General features: G+C 39.9%; 1 protein-coding gene across 1 annotated transcript; it reads right to left on the bottom strand.

Annotated features, from left to right (window-relative positions):
- Positions 1-250: 250 nt before the first annotated feature.
- WDR47 (WD repeat domain 47) lies at positions 251-25990 on the bottom strand. Its single transcript, XM_082286881.1, has 15 exons — positions 25833-25990; positions 19970-20136; positions 18310-18393; positions 17670-17754; positions 15286-16088; positions 12706-12829; positions 9960-10138; positions 9601-9858; positions 8821-8896; positions 7422-7579; positions 4679-4848; positions 3631-3801; positions 3101-3232; positions 2279-2497; positions 251-1627 (listed from the first exon to the last, which is right to left on the bottom strand). Exons 2-15 carry the CDS (start codon positions 20125-20127, stop codon positions 1485-1487), a joined length of 2760 nt encoding a protein of 919 aa, XP_082143007.1. The 5' UTR covers positions 20128-20136; positions 25833-25990; the 3' UTR covers positions 251-1484.
- Positions 25991-27754: the final 1764 nt, after the last annotated feature.

Here is a 27754-nt window from a genome sequence, read left to right as displayed (position 1 = left end):
ATCATACATACATATTATTGTCTATGTAACTAATAAAAAATAAACAAGATTTTCAGCTCTACACCACTGTATTATTACTTACTGCACTGCAAATTCCGATACTTGGAAGCAGTATCAAAGCTCTTAAGTATTTTATAGTTCTGGCATACTTAAATCATATGTCAAAGTGTTGTATCACAGTTGGATTGAGGAATTATAAACCAAGAATCCAAAACAACACATGAAACAGGTGCAGGTGTTGGAGGTCTTTATTGAGATTATAGCACAGATACACTTCTATAGTTACCTTTCCACTTTTATACGATAGTTAAAAATGCTTGCTACAGTGCACATATAATTTAGTAACCAAGAGAATCCAAAACTTAACTGCAGTTCAAATAAATAAATAACCTAAAGTTTAAGGTTTATATTTTAAAAAGTAAAAGGAACTGTACAATATGAAAATATAACAATACATAAACATTAGAATCTAAAGTTTTGTAGAAATAAAACTGCAATTTCCCATAAACAGTGCAAGAAATAAAATTCAGATAAGCTTCTGAACCGGGAATTTAAACAATTCTTAAATTATCATGCAGACATAGCATTTTAAGCCATGCTGGTTTCTATTACAGCATTAATGGTATCCCTTTTACTTGAAAAATTGATAGCCATTACCATTAAGCTCACTGTGACAACTGCTGCCAATCCACTCTTTTCTACAGTACATTATACACAGAGGTATTCTGTTGCATTCAAAAAGTAAAATATTACACGTTCCTACTGAAAAAAGTCAATATTTTACTTTTTCCCCTCCAACATGTTAGCTGGTTCAAAACAAAGTCATGTAGTAAAAACAGCAACATTTTTCCCAGGTTAGATGAAAAGAAAGAAAAACCCCCACTATATAATGGACCATAATCGAGAAGTGGTTACTACCTAGTCAACCTTTAAAGTTCAGATTTTCTTTTACTAAAAACATTGAAACTGTGGAGATGTTATAAAGTTTGAGCTCTTGTTTAAAAGTGATGAATACAATAAACCTGAAAAAACAGTGGAAGTAATTTTTCTTTTATGTGTGTGTGTAACTAGTTACATACAGACTTGATTAGAGTGTTCCTCAACTTAAGTTTCTATACAAAATTCTCATTGAGGCAAAGAACAAGGAATGCAATTTATACCAAACTGTAAACACATCATTCATGTTACTCTGAGTGCACATCAACAACAGAAGAGTTCTCCTCATAGACTTTGGCAACAAGACTACAATAGGTCACAGCAGCATGAGTTCAACATGGAAGACTGGAAGCACTGCAAAAGAATATACTAAAAACACCAAGACCTCCTAGAAACCAGAAAAATCAGTGACAAGTGCCCCTCCTCTTGATAAGACACTCTCCTGCTCAACTGCTGCTCTCTCAAAGCCTCATTATTATTACTTGTTTTGACAGTTCTGTAGTCTCGGGTCTCTGTGCTTTAGCTGCATAGTTGCCTTTGTTTGCTCTCTAACCATTGTAGGTCCAAAGGGTTACAGTTCTGTCTGCAGAAGATGACAAGAAGGAAAGATCTTGCGTGTGCCATCTGCACTGAATAACTTTGTCCTTGTGCTCCCCTACCACCATCAGAGGAAGCTGCTTTGTCAGGTCCCCTGTGGAAGAGGAACAGAAATCATTACTCATTTCATGAACCCATATCCCAGCCTTGGGTGGCAGGTCTTTTTTAACCAGTTTGCTTACTTAAAGCCTACATCTGTATTTCACCTTATGAAGTGTACTTGACCCCCCTTTCTCTCTCTCACACAGAGCATAACAAAAGGCCCCAGTGTTTCAGTTTTTAGGCATTACTGGGCACAGTACAACTTAAAATTGCAGATCTCCAGCATTCTTATGCTAGGTGATTAAAATTTAATGGTCCAAGAAAATCACGTCAATATCTTCCCTCTTCTTTACTCATCCCAGTAAAAATGAGAATTACTATACTTTTTTACAGTTTTTCTAAGGGTCAATTTTATGAACGTTGTCTGAAAGCAATGGTCATCTCACCAGGCAACAGTGTTAATCAGTGGTTTTACTGTAATGAGATCCTCACCCCAAAACATGATTCAGTTCACAGCCTACACTTTCAGCAACACAATTAGCCAATTTCAAACAGACACAATCACAAATATACACGTCCAACCTTCAAAGCTCTACTATTTTTTCCCCTTTTAAAGTAAAACCTGATCCTTGAGCCAAGTTGTCAACTTCAACATTAAAAGCCCCAAATGGGAAGTTAACCTGTGACCCTTGGCCTGTGTTACCTTGCAGGTCTGTCACCTTGATCTTCATGTCATAGGAGCCGGTGAGCAGGTAGTGCGCGCCCGGGGAGAAGCGCACGGAGCGCACGTCGCTGGCGTGGGGGTGGTAGCTCTGCACCATGCGGCCCCCGCGGATGTCGTACAGCATGCAGCTCGAGTCCTCCTGGCCCGTGGCCAGCAGCCTGCCGCTGGGATCCACTGCCACTGAGGCTACAGCACTCCCTGCAGGGGACAGAAACCCAGCATTCACACAGTAGAGTTAACTATGGTTTTGCAAATAGCCTTTTTTTTTTTTAAACACAAGATCATGCATTGTGAAAGAACACCAAAAGCTGGCCTCAAATTTAAGGTGAACATACCCAGCTTAGAATAAGAAAGTCTTTCTATTTCAGCACTAAAAACTCTGAAGCCATAGGTCACACACGAATCATAGCAAAGACACTATTAAAGCTGCGTGAGAAAGTCTCTGTTCCATCACAGGAAAGAAAGTCACTCCTATGAAATAATGTGGAATACTGCAAGGAATTCACCCTGGTCCTATAGTTTCAAGGACTTCAGTTAGGTTGTTGTATTTGAATATGCTTAAAAGTGTCTGTTTGAAAGCCATAAGGCAAAAAAACTACCCATCTTCTGAAAGGAAATAGTACTTTAGGAACAAACAAACAAACCAACCCCACAGGTATAGATATCCTGACAGGTTCTTTCTTTAAGCCAAGCCTTTCTTCTGTGCCACAACCCCCACCCCCCATTCTCTCTATATGACCTTGACATCTTCAAAGTCTATTTTCATGCCAGAATGATCAGAAGCATGATAGCAAGTCTTGCCTGTTCCATGAAACGTTGTTCCCACAACACGAACACAGCTTGGCACTCTCAAATCCCAGAATCTTACAGTCTTGTCTTGGGATCCAGATGCAATCATCCAGCCGCTCCATGTATAAAGTGCTAAAATATGTCCTGTGAACAAGAAGACTTCTTAATTTGATTAAGCATCATTAATCCAACACTAAAATATTACAATTGGGATTATTTTTTGCATTCAGAGACTTAACAATCCTGTGGAAAACCTGCAAGTTGCATGATCCATTGCCAGTGCATGGCATTAACCAGCTTTGTGCCTTCTCTGGAATGAGGTGTGCACTCTCTCCATCAGATTAGCAGCAAACATATTTAAGAACAAACACTGCTCAACTCCCCTCAAAATACCTCAAGAGAAATTGGGAGAGGAAAAAAAAAGTCTTTCTAAAAAGAAAAACACAATTACTTTAAACCAAATCAAACCAAAACGACCCAACAACTTTATTAGAATTATAATATAGACTTAGAAAGTGTGAGAGAAGCCACACTGTACATACCAGTGTGACCACTTAGGGCATGCAGGCCTTGTCCTCGCTGACAATCTGTTGTGTAAATATTACAGTCCCCTGCTCCAGCACTTATTAAAATAGCACCACCACTTTCTGGGCCTTCCATAAAAGCAAGGTCTCTGATTGTCCCATCGTGCATGCTGAATTCCAAATCTGGTCCTAAAATAATTTAAAAATCAAGGAACAAAGTAAGGCATACTTTGTTTGTTAGTGCTGTGCTCTTTAGAGTGATAATGCAGAGTATTTTAGGCAAGGGCGAACGTGCCACCAAGAACAAACATGGCTGTGCACTTTAGCACAGAACAGACTATTTCAGTTACTACAGTTCAAATACAATTTCTAAGAATCTTGGGTTTGAGTGTTGCTTGCACTTCCTACTTCCTAAAGCTTTGCAAAATGTACATAGACCATCACTACTGCCAGCTGCAGCCAAGGTTTCTTACAGAGTACATTTATCTCTTTCTGTAAACTCTGGTGAACTCAAAAGGAGCTCTTTGCCAGGAGGAAAGGATCATTGAGAGCACTGAACCATGAAGGACAAAGCAGCCTAAGTTCAAAACAGAAAAGATAAGAGCCACATTCAGCGTATTGATTAGGAGGGCTGGGCATGGGAAGTCGTATTTGCTGGGACAGAAACCTTTCTAAAATGGGTGAGAAGAGAGAGCCAGGCAAGAGAAAAGGGAACTAGGAGTGGAAATAAATTCTTAGTGACAACCAAGCTCTAGAAGTAGGTAAGAGCATCTGGCTGTTTTACTGTAATGGGGAGGAATCTGCCAGGAGATAGCACAATACCAGAGTCTTGCAAAATGAAACCAAAACACTGCCACCCAACCCAAACAAAACCTTAAAGGTAACTCCCAACCTCACAGTGATTCTTTGCTGGATAGAGACCACATTGATGGTAAAAGGGAAAAGAGACTAAATTAAAATACTAGAATAAAAATAACAAAACATAATCAATGTAATTTGAATGGTTTTGACAAATATTGGACAGTAATTCAAAATAAATTCTTTGAACTAAATATACACACAGTACCTGTTGCATTACAAGTTTCTGCATTAAAAGGCAGCACTTTCACATATTTATCATTAGAACCAGTAGCTAACAGCTGTCCACAGGGACTCCAGGCTACACAGTAGATTGATCCTTTATGATGCTTATTCCTCTTGAAGCGAACTACAGGCTGTTTAGGAGTACTATAAGCACTGGTAAAAGAAAAAAAAATCATATTTCCTTTTGTTTCTAAGGGAAACAAAGCATTCTAAAATGAAAATACTATTTTTCTGTTATCTTGGATTACATGAAATTCATATGACTATTTGCATTGAAACATATATATGCGATCAAAGACAAAAGACATCTCATTTTCTCAGTTTTTCCCCATTTTCCCACTGTATCTGTGACTGAACGTGCAAAAAGAACTTACGCAGTCCCTTAAGCTCTACATGGTTGATACAGATAAAATGCAGTAATTACTAGCTACAGGACAACAAAACATTATCCCCAGAGTCCAAAACTGGTGTGATTTTTCTCTACATCCTTCATACTTCAACAACTTAATTTTATGGCCACTTTCAAATATGCACAAGTTCAACTAAGCAACAGTAGGCCAAGCCTGTGTAAGAAAAACAGATTTACCACTCTATGTTAATGCAAGAATCCTAGCAGCATCTAAATACACCATAGATTACTATTTATAAAACCGTATCAGATTTAGACATGGCTGCAATAAAAGCAACAGTCCCAGTAATTTACATTTCCTTGATTTCAATCAACTACCTTCCTATAATGCTCTTTCTCTGCTCTCACAGCAGGGAGAAATCAAGTACTTAGGATAAAGTATTGCAGTATCAACCTCCATACCACTCCAGTAACATTAACAGGAGAAATTCAACAAATTAAATTGGTATTGAAAAAATTCATAAACCTTACTATAAATACTTGAACAAAAGTGGCAGAGAGAAAAGGCAGAAGACAATCATCCAAGACTGTTAAAAAACTTTGGAGATTAACATGGCTTTAGTAAAGTATACTGAAGCAAATCTACATGGAAGCTAATTTTATTTGTTGCCAGAGAGGAAATCCATGACAGATTAGCCTAAATCAGGATCATTCAACACACTACAGATTTTCCTAAATGGCCTAATACCTTATCTCACACTCTTGAGTCTGGATTCACCACACGTTAAGAGCTGAGGATCACTGACTCTCAGGACAGGAGAACATCTACCCAGATCAGAGATCACATGTTGCCAATCCACTGCACGGAAGCACTGTTATTATTTGAGCAACATTTGCAGAACTGTAACATGTATCTGTCAGTGTTTAATCTTAAAGGTGTGCCAAAAACCCCCCACTACTATTATACCTTTAGAGAAAGGAAAAAAAACCAACCCCAAACCAACCTGTCCTGAATAGTTAATCAGTTTGAAGGACAATTTAAAAAAAGAGCTTCAAAGAACAGTTATTCTATACAACCACCGCTCTTTGAGAAGCACGTAATTTTGAATGCATGTCTAGACTCATGTTGTTACAAGGATTAGAGTATCTTTAAGATAATGTAATCTCTCTGCTGACTTGTAAATCCCATGATGAAATATTTTAGGCAAACTGTAAGCATAGTTAAAACCAACAGTAAGTGGAAGAATTACAAGTTCAGAATTAAGGAAATCTTGGTATTCCTTTCATGTCCAGATGCACTATGCCTCCTGCCACATCAGATTGTGCACTGCAAGTAGAAACTAAGGCTGCAGTTGCCCTAACCTTTCCTAACAAGCAGAATAAGCAGTTGTGCAGGAGCCAGCAAGTTTTGCTTACCAGTCAAGAGGCTATTTGGGCTTCAAGCCCAGTAAGCTGGCTTGTATTAGGTAACAGAAACCAATTCCTTTTTTTGTTGTGACATACACTGCTCATAAATATTTTGGATTTAAACTTCAAAGGCTACCTTACTGATGATATTTAAGGAGGAAAAGGAAAATCAGATTACTTTTTTAACATTTTGGAAGCACAAACATCAGTCCTAAAGTGGGAAGATGTCCCAGATAAAATCACTGCACACTTCTAGCTCCCTATGAAATTGTGAAGTTTTAGATGCTTGCACTTCTCCCTTCCTCCAAGAAAATAATATAAGTTGAGCAGAATTAAGGAGATTGTTATTGATGTGGCAACACTTATTTCCAGGTGTATTTTCCCTGTCCTGTTAAAAAGATAGGTGGAAAGAAAACTGAAAATACAGGTGCACAGCAAACCACAAATAGTGGTTTTTCTGTCAAGGAACCTACCTAGAAAACAATGTTTAGAGTAAAAACAGGTCAACAGACATGCTCTGGCAAGTTTTGCTGCAAAATTTCAAGAAGATACAACCTTCTCTACTGTTAAGTTTGTTCTCCTGCCAGAAACTGAATCTTGTGAAGTCCAGCTTGTGCTGGCTTGGCAACTGACCCATGCTTTCTCCCACTCCTATAGCTGGAATATCAAAACCACAGGCCAACCAGTACACTCAGAAAAGCCCAACTGCTGAGACAAAAGATAACACTTTTATAAGGAAAGGTGTGGTCTTGTGGCAATACATCTTGCAAGTAATGAAAGAGCAAAGAAGTAGCCCGCAAATATACGTCAGCACGTCACCTTATTTCTGTATAGCAGTTCAGGATTCCAAGGAGAGCATTGCTCTATTTATGACAATAAAATAAAGGTATGAAATGTACAGGTATCAGTAGGTACAGGAGAAAGAAGTGCCATGACACAGAAAAATAGATGATTATACTATCATTCTTACCTTGGGTCAATTACTTCTGGGTAGGCACAAACTCTCAAAGTTTTAGAGTTGGAGCCGACAGCATATAAACTCCCACTGGGATGAAAGGCTACAGCTCTGACAGCTTGTGTGTCTTCTAGAGTATTAATGCAAATAAATTGCTTTTTTGATTTGTCATCCTGTAAAAGGATAACAGTCAAATTAGGTTCTTCTGTGTAAAATTGGACATTTAAAACTAGGTGTGACTGCTTTGTGGAATAATGGAAAGCTACTGTAGCCAAGTATTAACAAACAGCAGCACAGCAGGCTGGATTTCTCAGAGTACAGTTTTGTAAACAATGTCTACTCCAAGTCCAAGAACGCCATACTTGAAGCTCTTTTCTTCAACTGACTTTTACAGATAACATTAGATTAACATTTCTCATTCTCCCTCCAGACTTCCACCTGCTTTTGTTCAGAACAGCCCACCTCAGATGGGCAATGCTAAAGTTTATTTGTGTGTAAGTACATTTGATCTGTGTGAAACTTGCACAAGGAACAAAGATGCATTTTTAGTGAAAACAGTCCAAGTCAAACAGTTTCTAAAGCAAATATAATATTAAACATAGAATCAGATTTTCACCCTGTATGTAACACAAAGTTATCATTAAATTATGCTAAGCTTTATTACATCATCCTCCTTGTGACTTCTTGACCACCTTTCTAAGATTATGATTTTTATTTAGCCAATGTAGAAACTTTGGAATGTACTTATTGCAGTTATTTCCCTATTAACTATTTCCCTGGGTTTTCAGACCATACTGACTGGAGTCCAACACTCAAATTTCAGCCTGGAAAACACAAAACAATGGTTGTAAAAGACATCCCATCGGAACATCTGTTGTACAAGGAGAAGCTGAAAGAGCTGGTACCATTTGGCCTTGAGATCAGAAGGGCTTTTCAAGGTGTGCATGTGTACATCTCACCAGTGTATATAAATACGTGACTGGGGGAGTACAGAAGATGGAGCAGGACTCTTCTCAGTGGTACCCAGTGAAAGGACCAGAATCACTGAGCACCAAATAAAATAAAGCAAATTCCACTTCAACTTTTTTGGTGTTTTTAAAACACTGTGAGGGTGGTCAGACATGGGATGAGGTAGCCCACAAAGGCTGGGGAACATCCTCCATCCTTGGAGAGACTCAAAACCCAGCTGGACCCAGCTCCAAGCAACCTGCTCTCATTGACCCTCTTTTGAGCAGTGGGTTTGGATTCAGTCTCCAGATGTCCCTTCCAATCTCAATGGTTCTGTGATTGTAGGCACTGCAGCAACCAAAATTCATTCCAAGTATCTCTTAACAGTAAGAGGCTGTCACATACTCAGGATTAAATACTGAATCTTTTCATAACACACACGGTAAAAGACAACGAGAAAACTCACCTCATCGCCTCTTGTCCTAGATAAATTCCCTGAAGAATCTTCTGACTGTGGCTGACTGACAGCATGGTCTGATGCACTGTTTTGATTTGGTGAAGTGTTTAAAATCACAAGACAAAACAAGAGCAGGGACAGATTTTTTGGTAAGTATTTTTTTGACTAAAGTTACAGCTTCAGTCATTCTCAGAACTGATTAATTTGTGTCAAGTGTTATACATGTCTGAATCATTACCCTTAAACTATTACTTTTACAAAGGGTAAAAGTTGCTTTTTGCAGCAACTCTAAGCACTGAACAAGTGAACACAAGTTAAAAATATTTTTCATTCTGTAACATTCCATATTCTATATAGATACAATATATACACACAGAGGTGTGACTTTCAGGTCAGCACTACTTTTAGTTAACAGAAGAAATTCAGTTCCCATTCTGCTCTGCTTCTCCCTTCATCTGATTTGTATTTCATAAAAAAGCTTCCAGAAACTTAGTCTAGCACAAAATAAACAAGAACTATATATATAGGATGGAATAAAAAGTCAAAAATTAAAAACAAGTATAAAATGTAAGCCATAACAAATAACCACTATCCCTCATGCATGCTGTCCAAAAAAAAAAAAAAAAAGACCCCATAATCTCTACATAAATATTTAGAAAATACTGATCATGAGCTAAATACCCCTATTCAATGACAAATTAATTAGATAACTAAAGATAAATACCAACAGCTCTCCCACAGTGCTAGAAGAAGGATATATCCAGTCCTGAATGCTCTCCAGGAACTTACCTTTGATTCCCCTGTACAGGTGACTCTTCAGGAAAGGGTATCTGGTTAGCTGATCCACACTTTCGAGGAGTGCTTGTATTCAGATTTGGGCTATCAGTTGCTATCCTCTGGCTACCATCTGAAGGTGCTGATGTGAAGTTACTTGCTGGATTGGTAGATGCAATCCCTTTGCTCCCATTACATTGCTGGCTAAGTGTTTGTACATCATTTCCAAGACTGTCCATACCCATATTTAATTCTCCTAGTTTCTGGATAGATCTAATAACAAATGACAAGTTAAAAAACCAAGCCATCAAACCAGGTTATTTTGAGAAGTTACAGAGGGATATGGGTGGGTAGAAGAATGAAACTCCCCCAACCTGTTAAGAAACTGTTCAGTAAGGTTCTGTTGCTGGTCAGCTCCATCTTCTTGATTGACTCCTCCTTCTAACAACATCTGCTGATACAACTGTCGCTGCTGCTCTTTCTGCTCTAAGTGCTGCTGGTAACGTAGTCTTTGTCTGTAGTATTCCTGAAACTGCTCTGTGGAATCACGAAGCTGAAAAGAAATGAGAATCCCAGATGGAATTTAAATAGTTAATTGTGGTATTTAACTTAAATATTTACTTTCTGGTTCAGCATTTCAACACAGCATCAAAAAGCCAGAAGAGTCACCTCTGAGGAGTGATGGTTTCATTCTGCCTTAAAACCAGACACAATTTATGTATTAAAAGGAGAAAGCACTGCCAGCCTATGCTATTCACTGTTGAAGCAGTCCTGCCATAATTCTGAAGGAGACTGCTCTTTCCTACAAAACTTCCAAAGTATTACTTAAGATCAAAACAAAAAAGTGACTGAAAATTGAAAATAAAAACCAGAAAACTATGTAAGTCATACTTTCATTAAAAATACAGTATTTTCTGCCATGTTGACATCTCCCTGCCATCAGTCTGCAGACCTAATTTACCCCTCCCAGCAGCCAACTCTGCAGTGGTCTATCCAAGTGTTACATTACGCTTTTGAAATTGGTGCCCTGTTTTAACTTTAGAATTCCCTATTTTCTGGACCAAACAAACACTTGAAGTTCCTTTCTCACAGTCTTTTCTCCTTCACATACTGTCTTTTAGCTTCCCACACTGCCAGCTGCCCAGGACTTGCTGCCTTCTGCATTCTCAAACCTCATTTTTCCTCCACTTTTCTGCTAACAGCTGGGAACAAGATAAAAATGAATAAACAGAAGACCAAAAGCACTTTAGTCCAAGGCCAGATTATCCACACTGAAGAAAAAACCCAAGCTGCATACTGTCCTAATAGAAAAAAACAGAAAAATACCAATAGAAAAAAAATAGTGAAAGTAAAAAAAAAAGTGTATGGCTTTTTTGCTTGTGTTCTGGAGTGATAGCTTTGTCATCTATGATTTTAAGTTGTATAAGGACATCCTCATAACTTCACATTAGTTCAGACAATTCATGCATATTGCCTTTTTAACAGCCTTTGCATTTCTTCTAATTAACAATACTTGCATGATGATTTTTTGTTCTCTGACACAATAACGTTTTTTGATTTACAATGGATTTCCTAGTGCTGTTGCATTTGCAAAATATTTACCACCTGAAGTTTCCCATGGTGAATACCTGCAATTCAGAAACTCCGAAGTTATTCTCAGAAGTGAAAAGCATTTATTTTCTGTGTTTGAAATTCATGAACTATTCCCCAGTCCCTGGGTTATAATCCTAAACAAGTATATTCTTTTCTATACTTCTTTCCATGACTGATACGTGTTTGTTACAATTTTATTCACTCTTCTGAGTTTTTTCGGATTCTGCGACACTATTACCCAAACTAACATGCAAACCTAAAATATGTTGCCCAGAAGCTCTATTCTACAAACTCTGGCTTCTAAATCAGCTTCTAGAGGAACACAGGCAAAATAAAGCTCTGAAAAGAGACTTAAATTAATTTCTTACTCATACAGGTATACACATACACCACTATGATGTGGGAAACAAACCAAGGTGAAATTGCATCAGGTACTACATTCTTTTCTACTTGTGTATAGCAACCTGGCCAATATCTTCAACACAGCATCTCCTGCCCTCATTCTCTCCTACAAACCCTGCATCTGTTTTTCTCCCCTTTTGAAGCCTGCCCTTAGCCTACCTAGCTAAGCTCCTCCTTCCCTTCCAACATGCATACAAAACACCACTGCAGCAGAGAAGCGACTCAAAGTCCAGGAGGGGAGTGAAGTCCTCAAGTTTGGAGGACTTTGTTAATCCCACCATAGACCCCACTGTAGTCTAGAGTCAAGTATCCAGAGCCTACTAGAAAACAGCCCTGTCAAGGTTAGGCTGGTTTTCAGTCCCATATAGATGTCATAAGACAAGACAAAGTTTACTTAAGAAAATCAAACCTGAGTCTGCAAACAGAACAGACAGCACACTCAATGCTATTCATCATTACCAAATTTAGAGATGGGTATTTAACTGTGGAAAAAAAATAGAAGAGGTAACTGTTTTCATTGTTTCCTTCTGAGCTATTATTTCACTTTCCCCATACTGCTGTTACAGAAAAGAAAAAAGAGAAAATAGATAGTCAAGGCACAGTCCGCAAAGATGAATCAAAAAAAAGGTTATGCTATTGGATTCTGAATAGCAAAGATATATTTACAAGGGAATTACCCAATTTTAATTTCTCTGTGTTCTAGACAAGAATTCATGTAAGGTGACGTATGAAACCTAGTGTTAGCACCAAAAATTACAAGCTACATGCTAGATTTCTCACTAAAAAATGAAGAGGATGCTTAAAGCACTGTTTAATCTAACATTGTTGGCTGGGTTTTTTTTTTTCTTTTAAAGATATACAGAACAGCTTAGCTGGACTGCTGTGACAAGGCATTCTAATCAGCTGCATTACAGACTCTAGTGACAGCAGACCTTTTTACAATGGGGACACAAAAAAGTAGCAGCTTCTTATACAAGATGTAATATGGCATTTTTACTATAGTAAAAACAAGATTCAAAGCAACCCATTGTCATGCATGAAGTTCTCCACACAAAGGCAAATCATTATGAAGTGATCAGAACCCAGCTCAAAAGGCCTCATTATTTTTAAACAAACAAGCACTACCTCATTTTTCTCTTGTTTGGCTGATCCCTGACTCTGTGCTGCACTGAGTGGTTCATTTTCTGGAGCTGAGCTCTGGCACGAAGTCTCACTGCCGATGGGATGCTGTGGCTCCACGGGAGTATCACTTCTCAGAGCAACATGGAAAAGAAGAGATGCTTAACTGAGAAAAATTAAGAGTAGAACATCAAGTGGAGGAGAAAGGTAACATTCTAGAGTAAGATCTGGTAACACAAGCATGCAAACTACTTAAGTCACATCAAACTGAAGACATTGCTTAGGAAAAAAATGCCATTTGCAGTGTGTTACACTAAACAAAATAAACTCCCTGACAAGCACAGAGCACAGCCAGTTTCCAAAAAGCCTTACTACCACAGTATGCCCAAATTTCATGTTTTCTATCCCTACACTTGAACTCTACACCCTTTGACTACCAAGTTACTCAAAATCTCCTGCTTCAAAGCAATTATGTGCACAAATGTATCTGATATACTGTGTGACTAAAAACTCTTCCCTAAGATATCAGTTTAATTACCACTATCAACATATAAATTTAAACTAATATCCATGGATGTTTAACATCCATCTGCTTGAACATTCCTGAAAGTGCAAGGTAGAAAAATGTTTATATTGCTTTTCTTGTATTTTAAGTATTTCTGCATGCCACTCTTTCCAAAGTGGTTTGGCAATCAATCAGTAAATGTGTAGAACACATTACAAGTCTTGGATGCCCATCTTCAGTTTTGTCAACTTAAAATCTTTTTTCCTCAGTGACTTGGAGCAAAGTTCTTAAAGAAGTTACTTTAAACTTTTTGGGTACCTCTGCACAGTAACAAAAGTAACTCAGCTGAGTAAAAGACAATTGCTTAATGAACTTATAAAAGAAATACAGTATTTCTGCCATGTGTAAGAGGAAGCAAGGGCCAGATTTACATAAAGCTCAGTTTCCACCCTTGCAAATACTGGCATTCAGTCTGGACACTTGATCTGAAGGTGGATTTTCTTCTAAAAAATGTAACACCTTCTTGAAAACTAGGGGTCTGACCCTATAGTTCTAATCCTGTAATTCTGACCCTCTAACCCCAACCTTCAAGAGATGTATTATTAATGAAAAAACATGTTACAAGCTATAAACTTGACATTAAAAGGCCTACATAAAGAACTGCAGCAATTAAACATCTTATTTTGCCCACACAATGATGTTATTTGTGCAGAATTAATCTAGTACTCCAATATTGAAAAGGGAAGAAAAAACCTCTCGAGAATCAGTTTTAACACTCTACCCTGGTCTACTCACACAAATGATAAGGTTTGATACAGATCAGTAAAATTAGAGGATTCACAATAAACTAGTATCTTCAGGAGTTACACTTTGTAAAAATGTAACATCAGGGATACGTCCCTAAAACTTAAGCTATCCACAAAAATGCCAGTGGTGAAGAGGCTGGTAAAACCCAAGATTGTAATCAAACAGAACAGCTCCTTTCAAGGTAAGTGTTAAGACAAACATTAAAACACACGTTACTGTAAGTATTTCCATTATCACAGGTGAACTGACATCAGTTTGGTAGTGTTTGTTTCCTTTTTATTGAGTTTAATTACAGCTGCTCTTTACTGTAACACAACATATGGAACATTGCTCCAAGGCAAAACTAATAGAGACACCAGCTGCGGCCTGCATTGATCACCACAGCCCCAAATGTCTTCTGCTGGCCACTGCACCCAAGTGCAGGGCTAGTTACCCACCTGGTTCCCTAAGAGCCAAAAAAGCCAGCAGCTGCTTTCTAGGGAAGTGTGACTATAACCATCAAAAGGGACAGAACTGCTGATCAAAAGACAGGCCAGGCAGAAACATGATGATAAACTCTCAAGTGATAAGTACCATTTCTCTCCCTTACCAGGACATTTCTCTCAGAAGCCAAGTTTGCAGTCTACATTTCATTAAAGAACTGACTCATGGCATAACCCAACTATCTCAAAGTCCGATACAAAAAACATAATACATTCACTCAGCTGCCTTACTCATCTTTGCTTTGAAAAATACGACCTAAGTATTTCAGCTGAGCTACTACTGTAACAATTTAAGCAATACAGGAATGCTACAACAATGGCATACTGTCATTTCCACCGACTTCGCTGCTCACTGCAAATTGTTCAAGTATACTTAAGTAACTAATTTACAGTGTCAGGACCAGAATTATTTATTGAGACTTGAGGGCAGAATGCAATGGAGAAAGGATATGGGAGTTACAGCATTTCACTGTGTCCATTTATTTATCTGGAATGGAAGAACACAGTAATACTGAACACAAACCCTAGCTAGACCATATTACATACTCAGAGCGTATTTGTGCTCTGTGCTAGGAAACTTTAAGAAAGCCCAAATTGAATACATCAGGCTCAACCCCAAATATCAAAATCTACTTAGATCATAAAATCATAAGGAAGAAAACACCTTCTGCACAGAGTTTTCATTACAACAGAATTTAAACAACCAAACTGTTTCAGTGTTACAGTGCACGTAAGAACACAGAAACAGTGCAACATAAGCTAAGGTAAAAACAGAGCTCTAAGTGCACTTACCGCTCCGGTGATTCTTCAAAAATGCTGTGACATTCAGTAGTCTCAAGCATGAGGCTTCTGCTGAGATTCTGTACTCCAGGGTAATGGAAATTAGCGAAGGAGTGCGACATGGGAGAAGTTTTGGTCCCGAGGTCTGTGACCCTCTTATCGTGGTTTGTCAATCCACACGAGAGCCCATCTAAGGCAGGGTTTAAGGAGCGGGTCATGTAAGCGTCTGCTGACTGAGGCCGTCGCATTGGGGACGATGGATAAGGAGAAAGTTTGCTGATAAGAGGTGTCAGAAGATCAGCATAGGCAGCTTTTGTAGGCTTGAGGAGTTTATCAACATGAATATTAAGCATCTTTTGTTCAAAAGCACAAGAAAACACAGTAGCTGGCAGATTCTGCAGCCACGATAATAAGCTAAGATCCAAGTCATCACAGCCATTACCACACAAGAGATCAATGCCCAGCAATACTTCACTTTCTGTGATTTCTTCTCCTGTTGCTTTGCTCTGACAGAATTCCACACAACATTCATAAAGCAATCCCTTCATTACAAGCTGAAATAAGCGATTGTTACTTGCTTTGAAGCCAGCCTCGCTCAGTTTCCTATCTGCTGGAATAAACTCTGCCACCATGACACAGGCTTCTTCGAAGCAGTGAACCCGAGCTGTGCTGGGATTCCAGTCCTTGAATTCAGCGTGGTTGGTCAGGCGAGGCAGTGTCAGCAGCAAGCACAGTTTGCTGTAGTCTTCCTTAGAGGGACAATATTCCTCCAGTGCATGCAGGCACTGCACAGCCTCTCGCATGGTAAATTCCAGCTATGGAGACATTAATATCAACACAACACTCTGTAGTACATGTGTTTCCACAAGAGAACACTTGAAGAGCAGGCAGCAACAGAATTTGTCTCCTATCATTCATTACTATTACTGCTTATATTTGAATTAAAAAAGCATATAGAGTCTAAAATTGCTGATACAAGTGCAGTTACAAAAGAGGCAAATTCCTAGATGCTTTGACTTCCTAAAATCCCCCATCAAGTCCCATCTTTTACAGATTTATTGAATGTTTTCATGTCATTTCAGGTTTGATGGGCTTAAAATTTTGAATCTGTAGCTGAGCAGCTCCAATTCTATTGTAGCACAAAAGGTTACTTCCATTCTCAAAGCCAGCTGACTTATTTTCCCCCTTTATTTCTATAACCTATGCCAGTAGCTTTTCACAAAAGCCTTGTAGATTGCTCTAGATTAGCAGCTTTTATACTGAGATTTTCTGTTCTTCAATCAAAAATGTTAAAAAAGTTTATGACAAAGCCTGTTGATAGCTAAGAGCCAAGAACCATGTTAAATGCACAAACCCTGACATTTTTAGTCACAAAGATTTAAAAACCAGTAAAAATCCCCATTTACTCTTGTTACCTAGATACTTCAATACAGCAGCCTTTGACCCACAACATGCCAACAAATTTGGTAACATTTAAAACAAAATAAGGAGCATTAATCTGATTTTTCTTCTCTACTGCTATCTAGTCACAGTATACAGATAGAGCAATCAAAGAACTAGTACACTTCCCATTTAAACTGTAATTATGGACTTTTAACTTTCTCTACTCTGTCAAGAGAAAACCCTGAAATACAATGTAAGAGTAATGGGACAGAGAATTAAAATCAGTTCAGTCTGGAAAACAAAATCACTTGTCTTAAACCTACTGTCATTCTTAATGTTTAATTTCATAACATTTTTGTCTTAGAAATTTGATATTACTGTATCATCAGCATAAATGAAAAACTGTAACTTATTTCACAATCTGCACACCTTCTTTGCCAGTTTGAGTCACTGTCTCTTTCCATATCAAAAACTTAAGTCCACAACCCCTGCTGTTTGCACACTTAACTGAAAGAGTCCTTTGTGAACACATCTGCTCCCTCAAAAAAACCAATTCTGACCTTTCTCTCCAAAACCAATAGAAATTAAGTGTAAGATTCATTCAAACTTTCATCTGGCCCAAATTACCACAATAAATTTCTGTGATTCTGAAGCCTGCTTCAGAATATTTCTGGGGAATAAAAAAAAAAGTAATGAAAAAAAAGAAGAGCCCTGTACTTTAGGACAATGGCCTAAAGTAAATCTGAGGGTCAGGACCACAGACACAGCATATGGTCACTGATCTATCTGCAAAGTTTCGAGCAACCCTTTTATGTACGACTGTATTTGAGATCAGGGAGCCACACTCATTTCCAAAGAATAATGACTACTTTTTCCAGTGTTTATGAAACCATTTGGTAATAGCTAAAATTTGTGTATTTAATACTGGAAGCTTCTGCTCTGCCTTTAAGCAGACTAATCTCAAGAGATTTTCTGATAACAAAAAAAATTCCCAAACCAGAGGCAATTCTTACATGCTGAGGCTCATCTTCTGCTGACATCGCATTGTTTACACATAAGGCTTCCAAGAACTTCTGCTTCATTATAATGTAACGAAATCTGCAGGTGAGAAGAGAAATACTGTACATCCTGCTCCAGTAGTTAAACTATTCTAGAGACAAGGAGGCTATTTTACATCAAACTTGTGAGTTTGGCATAGCTATTGCCATGACAAGGAACTCTGATAAGAAATTGTAACAAATTGGTAACCACAACTTTTTTTTTTAGAACAGGATATATTTTTCTCCATAATTGCTTTCAGAAATATTCTATGACAAATATCAGAAGGCTAATTAGAAAAAACCAAGTATAGAAATCATATTATTTCTTCAATAGAAGTATGACGGAGCAGTCATCTATTAAAAGGTTGTACAACATGCATCATATTCCTAAAGTGTACAGCACATGACAGCTCATTACAGACTGTGTGCACGTATTTTAAGTACAAGTTTAAAAACACACACACACTCTTCAGGAACAGCACACAGACTAGAAAAAAGCCACCAAAAACTAAGGTGAAAAACTCAGAACTACTATTTTTATAGACAATACTTAGAAATCCACATATTTTCCATAACTCAAAAAACCTGAACTCTGACATACATTCTATTTTACCTTTTCTTGTCAAACTTTTCCATACATTCAAGAGGCTGAATAAATTGAAGAACCTCATCCCACTGGCCATCAAGAATCAACTGCCTAGTAAAAGAAAGGATCATTCCTTGAGTGTCACCGGACAAGAACATCCTTTCCTAAGTAAGCAGTGCATTTAAATACAAAACAATAATTTAAATACACAACAGGTGATGAATCTGCTTTGAAAAGTCAATGTTTTGCACAGGTGCCAAGATGATTGTCTAGTAAGACTAACAGTAAGAGCAAAATCCAAGTCTGTTCTCAATATTTTGAAAAGGGAAGGACATACTAGAAGGACAAATATTAAGTACTTTTAAAGGCACATCAAAAAAGACAAAATGGTCCTGTGTCCCCTGCTTTACCTGTCATTCTTATTTAAAGAAAAGACATCTTACTTGAAGACTTTGATAAAGGTATCATTTCAATGAATACATCCCAATTAATGAAAGAGAACTCAAAAACGAGTTAATTTTAACTATATAAATACTGCTGAGGCTATTTTATGAAAAGGCTGGGAGAACACAGAGCTCCCATATTAAGCATATAGGAGGAAGAGCTTGGCAGGAAGGGTCCCAGTACAAGAGCTCCAGCCCCACAATCTGTGGGCTGGACTGCACAGGTAGAGCAGTTCAATTTCTTCATGCACACACAGAGCTCTCTAAAAAAGGTCCAGACTACAAGGCAAGGATGAGTTTCTCCAACTAAGCTAACAATGAAACAAAAAAAATTTGGATTAATAACTCAAATCTTTCTGCACTTCTTTTGTTTCATTTTAGTCCAATATACATGATTTTAATGAAAAGGGAAGCCAGGTGAGATATTTGTTCAGTGATAAAATGTACTTTTCAATGTTTTAAGAACAGCTGGATAAATTACTTTCTCATTCTTCAATATTATTAAGTACCTTTGGCATGAACAGAAAACATCAATGCTGAAAAACTAGTGTGGATCTACACTGATTCTTTTTAATAATATTGAGGGCAATATCCTGAATGGTAAATTGCACCAACCCTCATGCCTTGATGATAATAGATACCCTTTCTGTGTTGTTAAATTTAAGATAAATCTAAGTATTATTTTGAAATGCACATAATTTTTGGGGGGAAAGCTCTGGAAATCACTTGTCCTTGATCTCAGCACTAAAATACTGTGAAAACATTTTAGAAGTCAATCAACTACACCTTCAGGACCAGGTGATTGGTAAGCAGATTATGACACATCACAGATGCCAACAGGTCTTGGCTTTCCCATTCTATTCATGCCTATGGTTTTCCCCCAACTTAGTCTGCACTGATACTGGTGCTTGTTAAGGCTCCTTCCCACTTGAATTCTGGCACTTGGTGTGCCAGAAAAATAACAAAGTTAAAATGAACAAGCAAACAAAAAAAGAATCTATGTCAATGTATGCTGCTGCTGCCTGGTCTGTCACTCTGAGTGGCTCCCAGAAGGATGTCAGTGACTGTAGGGCTGGGACACACTGTAGGGATGGGACACAGAACAGGACCAGGAAAAAGCAGAATAAGATGAGGGTACAAGTTAAGATCTCCTGTTCAGTGGCACGGGGCTGCTGACTGAATCACAGTCCAACTCCTGTGTTTTCATACACATGGTATTTAAACACCAGAAAAAGAAGTCCTACCTTAGAAAGAGCATGTCATCTGAAAACAAGCCATTAATGACCCCGCTTTCCTTCTCAAGTGCCAGCATACTGATGTGAAGCTTCCTTGAGTTCAGAAAATCTAGTATTAGCTTAATTATTTCAGCTTCTTTAACATTCACTGTTTCTTCAGCCGTCATGATGGCAGCCTAAATGGAAAGAAAGAATTTTAGCTCTGATCAATACCTTATTTTCTGCTTGGTTAGCAAATGTTGGATACCAATAAAAATAAAAATGCAGATTTATAGGACTGAACACAGTGGCATTACAAAAATTAAACAAGATTAAGTAATTTATTTTGAGGTTGACTATGAAGCTATAATTAAGATCTACCAATGCATCTGCAATTTTTCCATTTCTGTCCTGTGCATAAATAGGGGGCTAGATAAACAAATCTACCAAGAAATCAATCCTCTAGCAGCGTGAAAATATTGTGATTACTAAGCCTGCAATATGGAAAATTTTCCTCTCTGAAATGCAAACAGTGAAGTTCAAAGAGCAGAAGAGTCACTTACTATGTCATTATGTAGAGCTCTCACATATGAACTTAAAGATTTCTAACAAATATAAAAAGCGCAGCACACTAAAAATGCCATCTCTCCTTACCTTAGCTTTGAAGTAGCAGATGACAGCTAAGCCAGGGGTTTCCATTCTGCCTTCCTAAGGATGTCTACTTCTGCCTATTCCCTCACGAAGGATCTAAAGCTGCCAGCTCAAGGCGGCCTGAGACAGCGCCTGCTGGCTGCCAGACTCCCATGCACTCATTTGCCTCCAGCTGCCTGGTCCTGGCCCTTCCTCAGCACTCCTCACTTCTGTCACTGCAGGAGCTTTTCCATTGGCTCATGTTGTTGGCTCACTGTTCTAATGAGCTGTCCAGCCAGCAGAAAGGAGAAGTGGGCAGATGTAGCTTGGGCCCTGGTGGCCAGCAGGCTGCTTGTTTAAAGCTCCCACAGATACAAGGTCCAAGCTCCTTTGCAAATCAATTCCTCTGAGGATAGGAGAATTGTAGCATGTACTCCTCCTAGGGAACCTAAATTAAATTTTTCTTTTGGCTAAGTCTTTCCTGGTTCCTTAACTATGACTTAAAGTAGAAGCTGTTCAACTTTCTTTTTCAAATGGTAAAAAGACTTTACAAGTCTTTTTACAAGCTGATCTGCTGAAAAAGAACTGGGGATGAGGGGAGAAACCTGCTAGCACAGCCAAGCTACACAGCATTGCCTTATCAGGAGCTCTAAAAAAACCCCAAAAAATCACCAAACCAATCCCCCCACACCTAGCAGCACTCCTGCAGCTACAAGAATACAATTTAACAGCAGGAAAATTTCAGTTTAATCCCATGTTACTACTGCAAAAAGGGGCAGTGCCTCTTCTCACCTCTGCACTCGGCCACTCATCCCAACCAGCTCCCAGCCCCACAGATGGGCTGTGTGCTGAGCCAGACCACTCCTCTGAGCCAGGTGCAACTCAGGCATTTACTCACTCCATGGGCACAAGGGCACTAATGCTGACACAAAAAACAGAGCTTTGCTTTCTGGCAGTAGCAAAGTCTTAACCTGACTTCAGTGCACTCTCATCATCATTTGAATACCAGAGAAGAAGCCAGTACCAGAGATGAACCCTCAGCAGGAGGCAGTAGAACAAGGAGAGACACTGGAGCACAGTGATCCAAAAAATGAATAAAGGGAGGGGAGATGACCACACAGAGCAAGACATCCACACCGGGAGAGGCTGTAGTTCCCAGTGTCTTGTAACTCAAAAGGAGACATGAAAATTATTTGGAATTGCCACATGAAATCATTCACTTATGCAGATCCAGCAACGGAAAGACAACTGGCTGTGGGCAACCCATCTCCCAAGACAACTTGAAAACATGATAGGGCCTTCAGGTATCTCATCCTTGGAAAACTGGAGTTAGCAAACTATCTACCTCCTACTAGGGAAAGATGCACAGAATCTGAGTAAGTTTGAATAAACCAAATAAAACACTCAGACTATTAACAAGAAATTAGTTATTTACCAGAGGGGAAAGGAAGAGACAATTACTCCAGTAAAACTTTTCACTGATCTCACCATAAACCAATGCTAGTGAACTTGAAGGGATACAAAAACTTAGGCCCTAATAACACAGGCTTTTGCACTATTGTCTAAACCCCCAAATTTTCCATCTTCCTCACAACTGTATGCCAATTTTTTTCCACATAAGTTTTTGCCAGAACATTTGACTAGCAAAGCATTCGATTATAGTAGCACAGTTTATTTTGGAACAACAGAGACCTAGTTGTGCCAGATGAAATGGCCTAACTCCTTAAAATGGCTGGGTCTAATTCTCATTTTAGTCACAGAAGACTCCAATTACCAAGTATTTTGATGGGTTTCATGAAAGACACACCCAAGACCATAAGCACACCCCTCAGCTAGTAAAGTCAAAAGAAAAAATTAAAACTCTGGCTTGCAGAAAGCTTTGCTGCAAGAAAGATAGATACATAGATCCACAAATCAAAACCCAGAATTTGTAGAAATATGCTTTTTCCTTATGTTTTAGTCCTGTTTCAACTTCCCCTTTTGGCAACTGGATATGGATTTTTGGTCCCAGAGAAAAAATTCAACCCTACCCTCATACACTGAATAGGAAAAAATAAATCAACACAGATTTAACCAGCAGTTTAGTATTAACATCTTAATTCAGAACCTCATCTAAAGCATTTGCACTTCTCTTTTATAATGCTTTATGACACTGGTGGTTTTTATATAAACTAATTAACCTCCTTCTCCAAAGACAAAGTAAGGCTTAGGCAAAGCTATACTGAGACTCCCCATCAGAAAACTACTAGGAAAAAAAAAAAATCAAACTAAGAATTCCTTTGAAGAAAGGAACACCAAGTCCAGCTTTCTTTTCAACTGGCTCTACAGGACACAGGTGTAAACAGGAAGCCACCCTACATCACTTCAAAGCTTGGCTTAATTATTTATATATTATACTAATGACAAAATGAGCGTATTATTCATTACTTTGCTTCAGAGTACATCTACATTAAGTAAAAAGTAGTAAAACTACATTGTAGTTTTTTTAAAATAAGAGGTTTGTCCTGAACATAAAGCCTCCAACAATTTGAGCACTTAACTTCATTTACTTAATTTTCATAGATCAGGGTAAAGAATGGTTGCACCCTCCATATTTGATATAGGACTAGTAACAGTACCTTTGGGCTACAGTAAAGGAAAATGTATCACAACATCCAAACTTAGTTTGGATACTGAACTTCTGAAAAAGTGTTAAAGTGCACTGATAAGCTCATCCATTAACAGTACTATGATATATTTAGTGTGCATTCCCTGCCAGTGCAACACAAACAGCTAGAAAAGAACAGCAAACCTACTAGAGAAGATTTTCATGTAACTGATGGTTTTTACTCTGATGAGCTCAGACTTCTCTTATAAGCATTATGCTGTCAAATAACAAGAAGCATTTTATCATGAAATTATAAATATACATAGGCTTTCACATCACCCTCTATGAGGTTTTCTGACATTCAGTGGTATGTCAATACGTGCATAAATAAAAATAATAATAATTAAAAAGCAAAGAACAGCAGGGAAACTCAAGATTAGAGCTCAAGCTGCATCTTTGGCCCACCACACTGTATTGCTTTCTGCTGGCGCATATGGCACGTAACGTCACAATCTGATCAGCTCAAGCTCTAATACTCAAGAATGATTCAAGCACTAGCTTGAGGTATAAATGAAAGCAAACGAGAATTAGAGCTTAATATTTCAGGTGCCTTGTATCAATCACATTTCTGATGCAACCTTTTTATCTTGCTCAGTCTTTTCAGAATGGCACTTCTCCACATCTTCCTCCTCCTGTCCACTCCCTTTTATCTTCTGCTAGTTCTGTACTTAAATTTGTTTTTCTACATCAAGAAAACAAAAGAACTTCTTGCCACAAACCGGACACATCTTTTCTCTTTAACTTCAGTGGATAAGATGTTTAAGCAAGCTCTTTGGAACATTATATCTAATGCTAAACCTTCCAGTGAGAAGCTCCACCCTTGTTCTGTTCTTACTCACGTTCTAAGAGCATGCCAACAGCAGGAATCCTCGCATGGTGTTAGAAGCATAAGAAAATAACTCCATAAAAAATTAAAAAATATTTATATTCACATATGCATATAAATATACTATTTCAGGAAAATGTTTATAAACTAGAAGTATCTAAAGATAGCACTAAACAGTCTCTAAGCTACCTTTCTTAGAAGAAATTTAAAATGTGTATGCATGCACATGACCGAAATTAAAAGTAACGTTTAATACTGGAAAACAAATTGTGAAAGTCTACAATAAGCATTATTCATATGTTATTTATCAACTGAAACAGGTCACTTGCCAATAGCATAGAATACACATTTGGAAAACCTGGCAAGGAATATAAAGTCTCCAACTATCCTGAAATACAAGAAAAAAAAATTATAGCTCGAATTTTAAGTGTCATGCTGTGAGAGCAGTGACACATTTAAAGGGACACACAATGCCAAATTAGGAGTCTTGGTTCACTGACAGCTGCGATGCAGACCCACAGCCTCAGCATCCTGGGGAGCTGTCAGAGAAAACCTCAATGTGAACAAGTCATACATATTTAAAAAGCTGGCTATTTTGCATTAAGCTATTTGACCTTTTAATCCACCCCACAGTCACTTACATTTGACTCTTGTGCCTTCCCAGAGGCCACTCCAGAGTTCTGGCTACACAGAGCCCACAGGGCACTCGGGGCCTGGTCAGTCCCTAGTGGCTCCATTTCTGAAGTGCCCTCAATCATCAGTTATTCTGTATCGAAAGAATTTACAAAAAAAAAAAAAAAAAAAAAAAAAGACTATAGGCCAAATTTTTTTCACAACTCATTCCCACAGCAGTCACTGGAGCTCGCTGACACCCATTTCACCCTAAGAAATCACACAATTCATTATCTCAAATGAAATGCATTGAGTGTATTAAGGCCTTACTAGAAAACCTTCACTAAACTTTGCACAGCTGAACTCTCAGACCTTTTCTACTCCAATACACAGCAAATCGGTGTCCTCTTACATACCAGCCTTTCCTGCCTCACACAGATTTTTCACCGGCTTGCCATCTAGTAATCCATTTTGTTCCCCTGCTTAGATCAGCTGTTGCTCTACAGCCACCCCGGTAATCCTTGTCTCACCACGCTTGGGAGGCGACCGCAGAGCTCTCAGCATTCACCAGTCCCTGTTACAACACGCACACGCCTTGCCCAGCGCATTCCGCACCGGGAATGACAAAAAGGTGACATTAAATTATGCAATACTTCACATCACAGTGAAAACAGAAGGCAGAAAATAAGAAAAGCCAAACAACTTCCAAAGACTAGAAATTAACGCATTTTGACTGTAATTCCCCATATTGTTCCAATTTCTTTTCTCTGCACACGCGATTCCATACGAAATCCACCTCCGCCGGGTTTACAGCAGCCGCCCCGGTTAACTGCGCCGCGCCGAGCCCGCATCAGCATTTCGGGAACGTGAGCTCAGCACCAGCGGCGGGCAGGGCCGCACGGCCCCGGAGCAGCTCCCGGAGGGCGGCCCCGGGTATAGAGCGCTCCCCCGGCCCCCACCGCGCCCGGGCTGCCCCGACCGGGCCACAACAAAGGGGCGGCGGCGCTCGGGCGTCGCCGGCAGCCGGGGCGATGCGCCCCCCGCGGGCGCAGCCACGAACGGGCCCAGGGGCTGGCGAGGACGCCGGGCAGCACCCACCTGGCGCTGCGGCGGCCGCAGCCCCCGCCCGCATCCCCGCCGGGCCACGCCGGCCCCCGCCCTCCGTCCCGCCCGCTCACCTGCGGGGCCCCGCGGCCCGTGCGCGCCGGCACCAGCGGGGCGGGAGGGGAAGATGGCGGCGGGCCCGGCTGTGCGGCGGGCGGGCCCGGCCCGGTGCCGCGGTCTGTCTGGCGCCGCTGTCGCTCCACTCGCGGCTGCCCGCCCGCTCCGCTGCCCGCCCGGCGGCGCCCCGGGGCCCTCCCGGCGCCGCTGCCGAAGGGGAAAGCGAGAGGGGCGGGCCGGAGCCGCCCCGCTGTGGGGGCGGGAGGGAGGGAGGGAGGGACAGATGGCGGTGGCGGCCGCGGCCGTGCTGGGCGGGGCCGCTTTGTTCGCGGCGGGGCGAACCCGCCCGCCCGGCGGCAGGGGCGGGAGCCGGGCAGGGCGGGGCCGGAGCTGCCGCCCGGCAAGCGGGTATTCCCCGCGTTCCCCAGCCCGTTCTGGTGCCCCTGCCGGTGGGAACACTCACCCAGAGCCCGGTGTCCCCACACAAAGGCGGCCAGGCCGTGTGCCCCGGGCTTCCCGAGCAGTCACCTGCGCTCCGACGCCCCCGAGGCACCCAGCGCTCACGGCACACGAGCAGGGCAGGAGCGGCACTGCCCGTCTGCCACCACCCGGCTTTTTGCTCGTGCGGCGCGGGCTTAAGTCTTGTTGGCAGCACCTTGAAGTACTGCATGAGATGCTGCTGCTGACTCAGGTCAGCCAGGGAATTTTTTAGTGTGCTTATGCTGTCATCTGCTTCTGGAGGCTGTTCAGCAAAGTGCACGCTCTTTACTTATGTATGCATGTGTGATGCCTGTGTTTTATGAATATGTATTCATATATAATTTGATTTTCAGTTACATTTTTGTGATTGTCAAAAGATTATGGCAGCTCAGAGTCATTATGGTGAACAGTCTTGCTCTGTGTTTATATGCAGTGGTGAGATGCGATACAGAAAATCATGTTAAAATGCAAGTACAGCACTTGGACAGAGTGCTTGTGAGCACACTGCAGTGCACTGGTAGGCCCTGCCAAAATGGAGATGGTGGCAATTTTCTGACAAGTTGATGCACGATTTTTAATTTTTGTTGTTGTTGTTGTTAATTATGCATGTGTGCCATGCATCAGAGATCCAGTAAGGTTGTCAGGGATTTGACTGAAGCTGAACTGGATTCTCTGTCGCATTCACAAAATGTCAGTGAGGTTAAGTCTACTTGCTGACTGCTTTGCTGAGGATTTGCTGAAGGGCAGAGGGGAAATTTGTTATTTTTTCTCTCTTCTTTCTGAACTGGAATACAAACATATGTCCCAAAGCAAGGAGTGTGCCTGGCTGCACAGCAGTGACTTTGCCGCGCATGTGCAAAGAATGTGGAACTCGACAGTTCCTTTTATTCAAGTCCCAACTTTACTTCCCAGGAATATTTGCTGGTAAAATATTGAATACTTCCATTTACTTCCAAAGCTATAATTTGTTGCTTAGTTGCATTTGGAGGCTCTGCTTAAGAGAAAATGTAATTATAGAAATGAAATTGTTTTCCAATGCATATGATACAGTAGAGATGATAAATCGGAATGTGGATAAACAAGATAACTTTAATTGTCTAAACTGAGCGGTATGTATAACTTTACTGAGCACAGATACAAAAAGTCCTTTTAAAACTTTGTTTAACCTACAAAATTCTAGGTAAACACACATAGGCTTTTAAACTTAATCCTGATTTCAGAATGGTTTTACAGTAGTCTACTAATCTTTTGTGCAGTAGCTTTGTTTTCAGTGGAGGTCTTGAGACCAAACCTATGGAGACTGTATTCTCTGGATGGCAAGAAAGATAAAACTTCTTCGCAGTTACAGACCTGAAAGGAAGAGAAATCTGTTTCCTGCTCAGAATGTTGGACCTTTCACAGGTACGCAGCAAATTCCTATACTCTGGAAAGAGATTTCAAGAACTAACCTTTCAGGAAG

The sequence above is a fragment of the Coloeus monedula genome (assembly GCF_965178545.1).
Source record: "Coloeus monedula genome assembly, chromosome: 9".
NCBI lineage: Eukaryota > Metazoa > Chordata > Aves > Passeriformes > Corvidae > Coloeus > Coloeus monedula.
This window is presented reverse-complemented; position numbering and strand designations above follow the sequence as displayed.

Bases quoted from the DNA above. Each gene is read 5' to 3' on its own strand.
- WDR47 (XM_082286881.1), bottom strand. From the start codon at position 20,127: ATGACGGCTGAAGAAACAGTGAATGTTAAAGAAGCTGAAATAATTAAG. The intron at 10,139-12,705 runs GTAGTGCTTGTT...ATTTCTTTTCAG, and splicing joins CCAAACAAGAGAAAAATGAG to CTTCGTGATTCCACAGAGCA. The intron at 3,233-3,630 runs GTATGTACAGTG...TCTTGTTCACAG, and splicing joins TGCCCTAAGTGGTCACACTG to GACATATTTTAGCACTTTAT.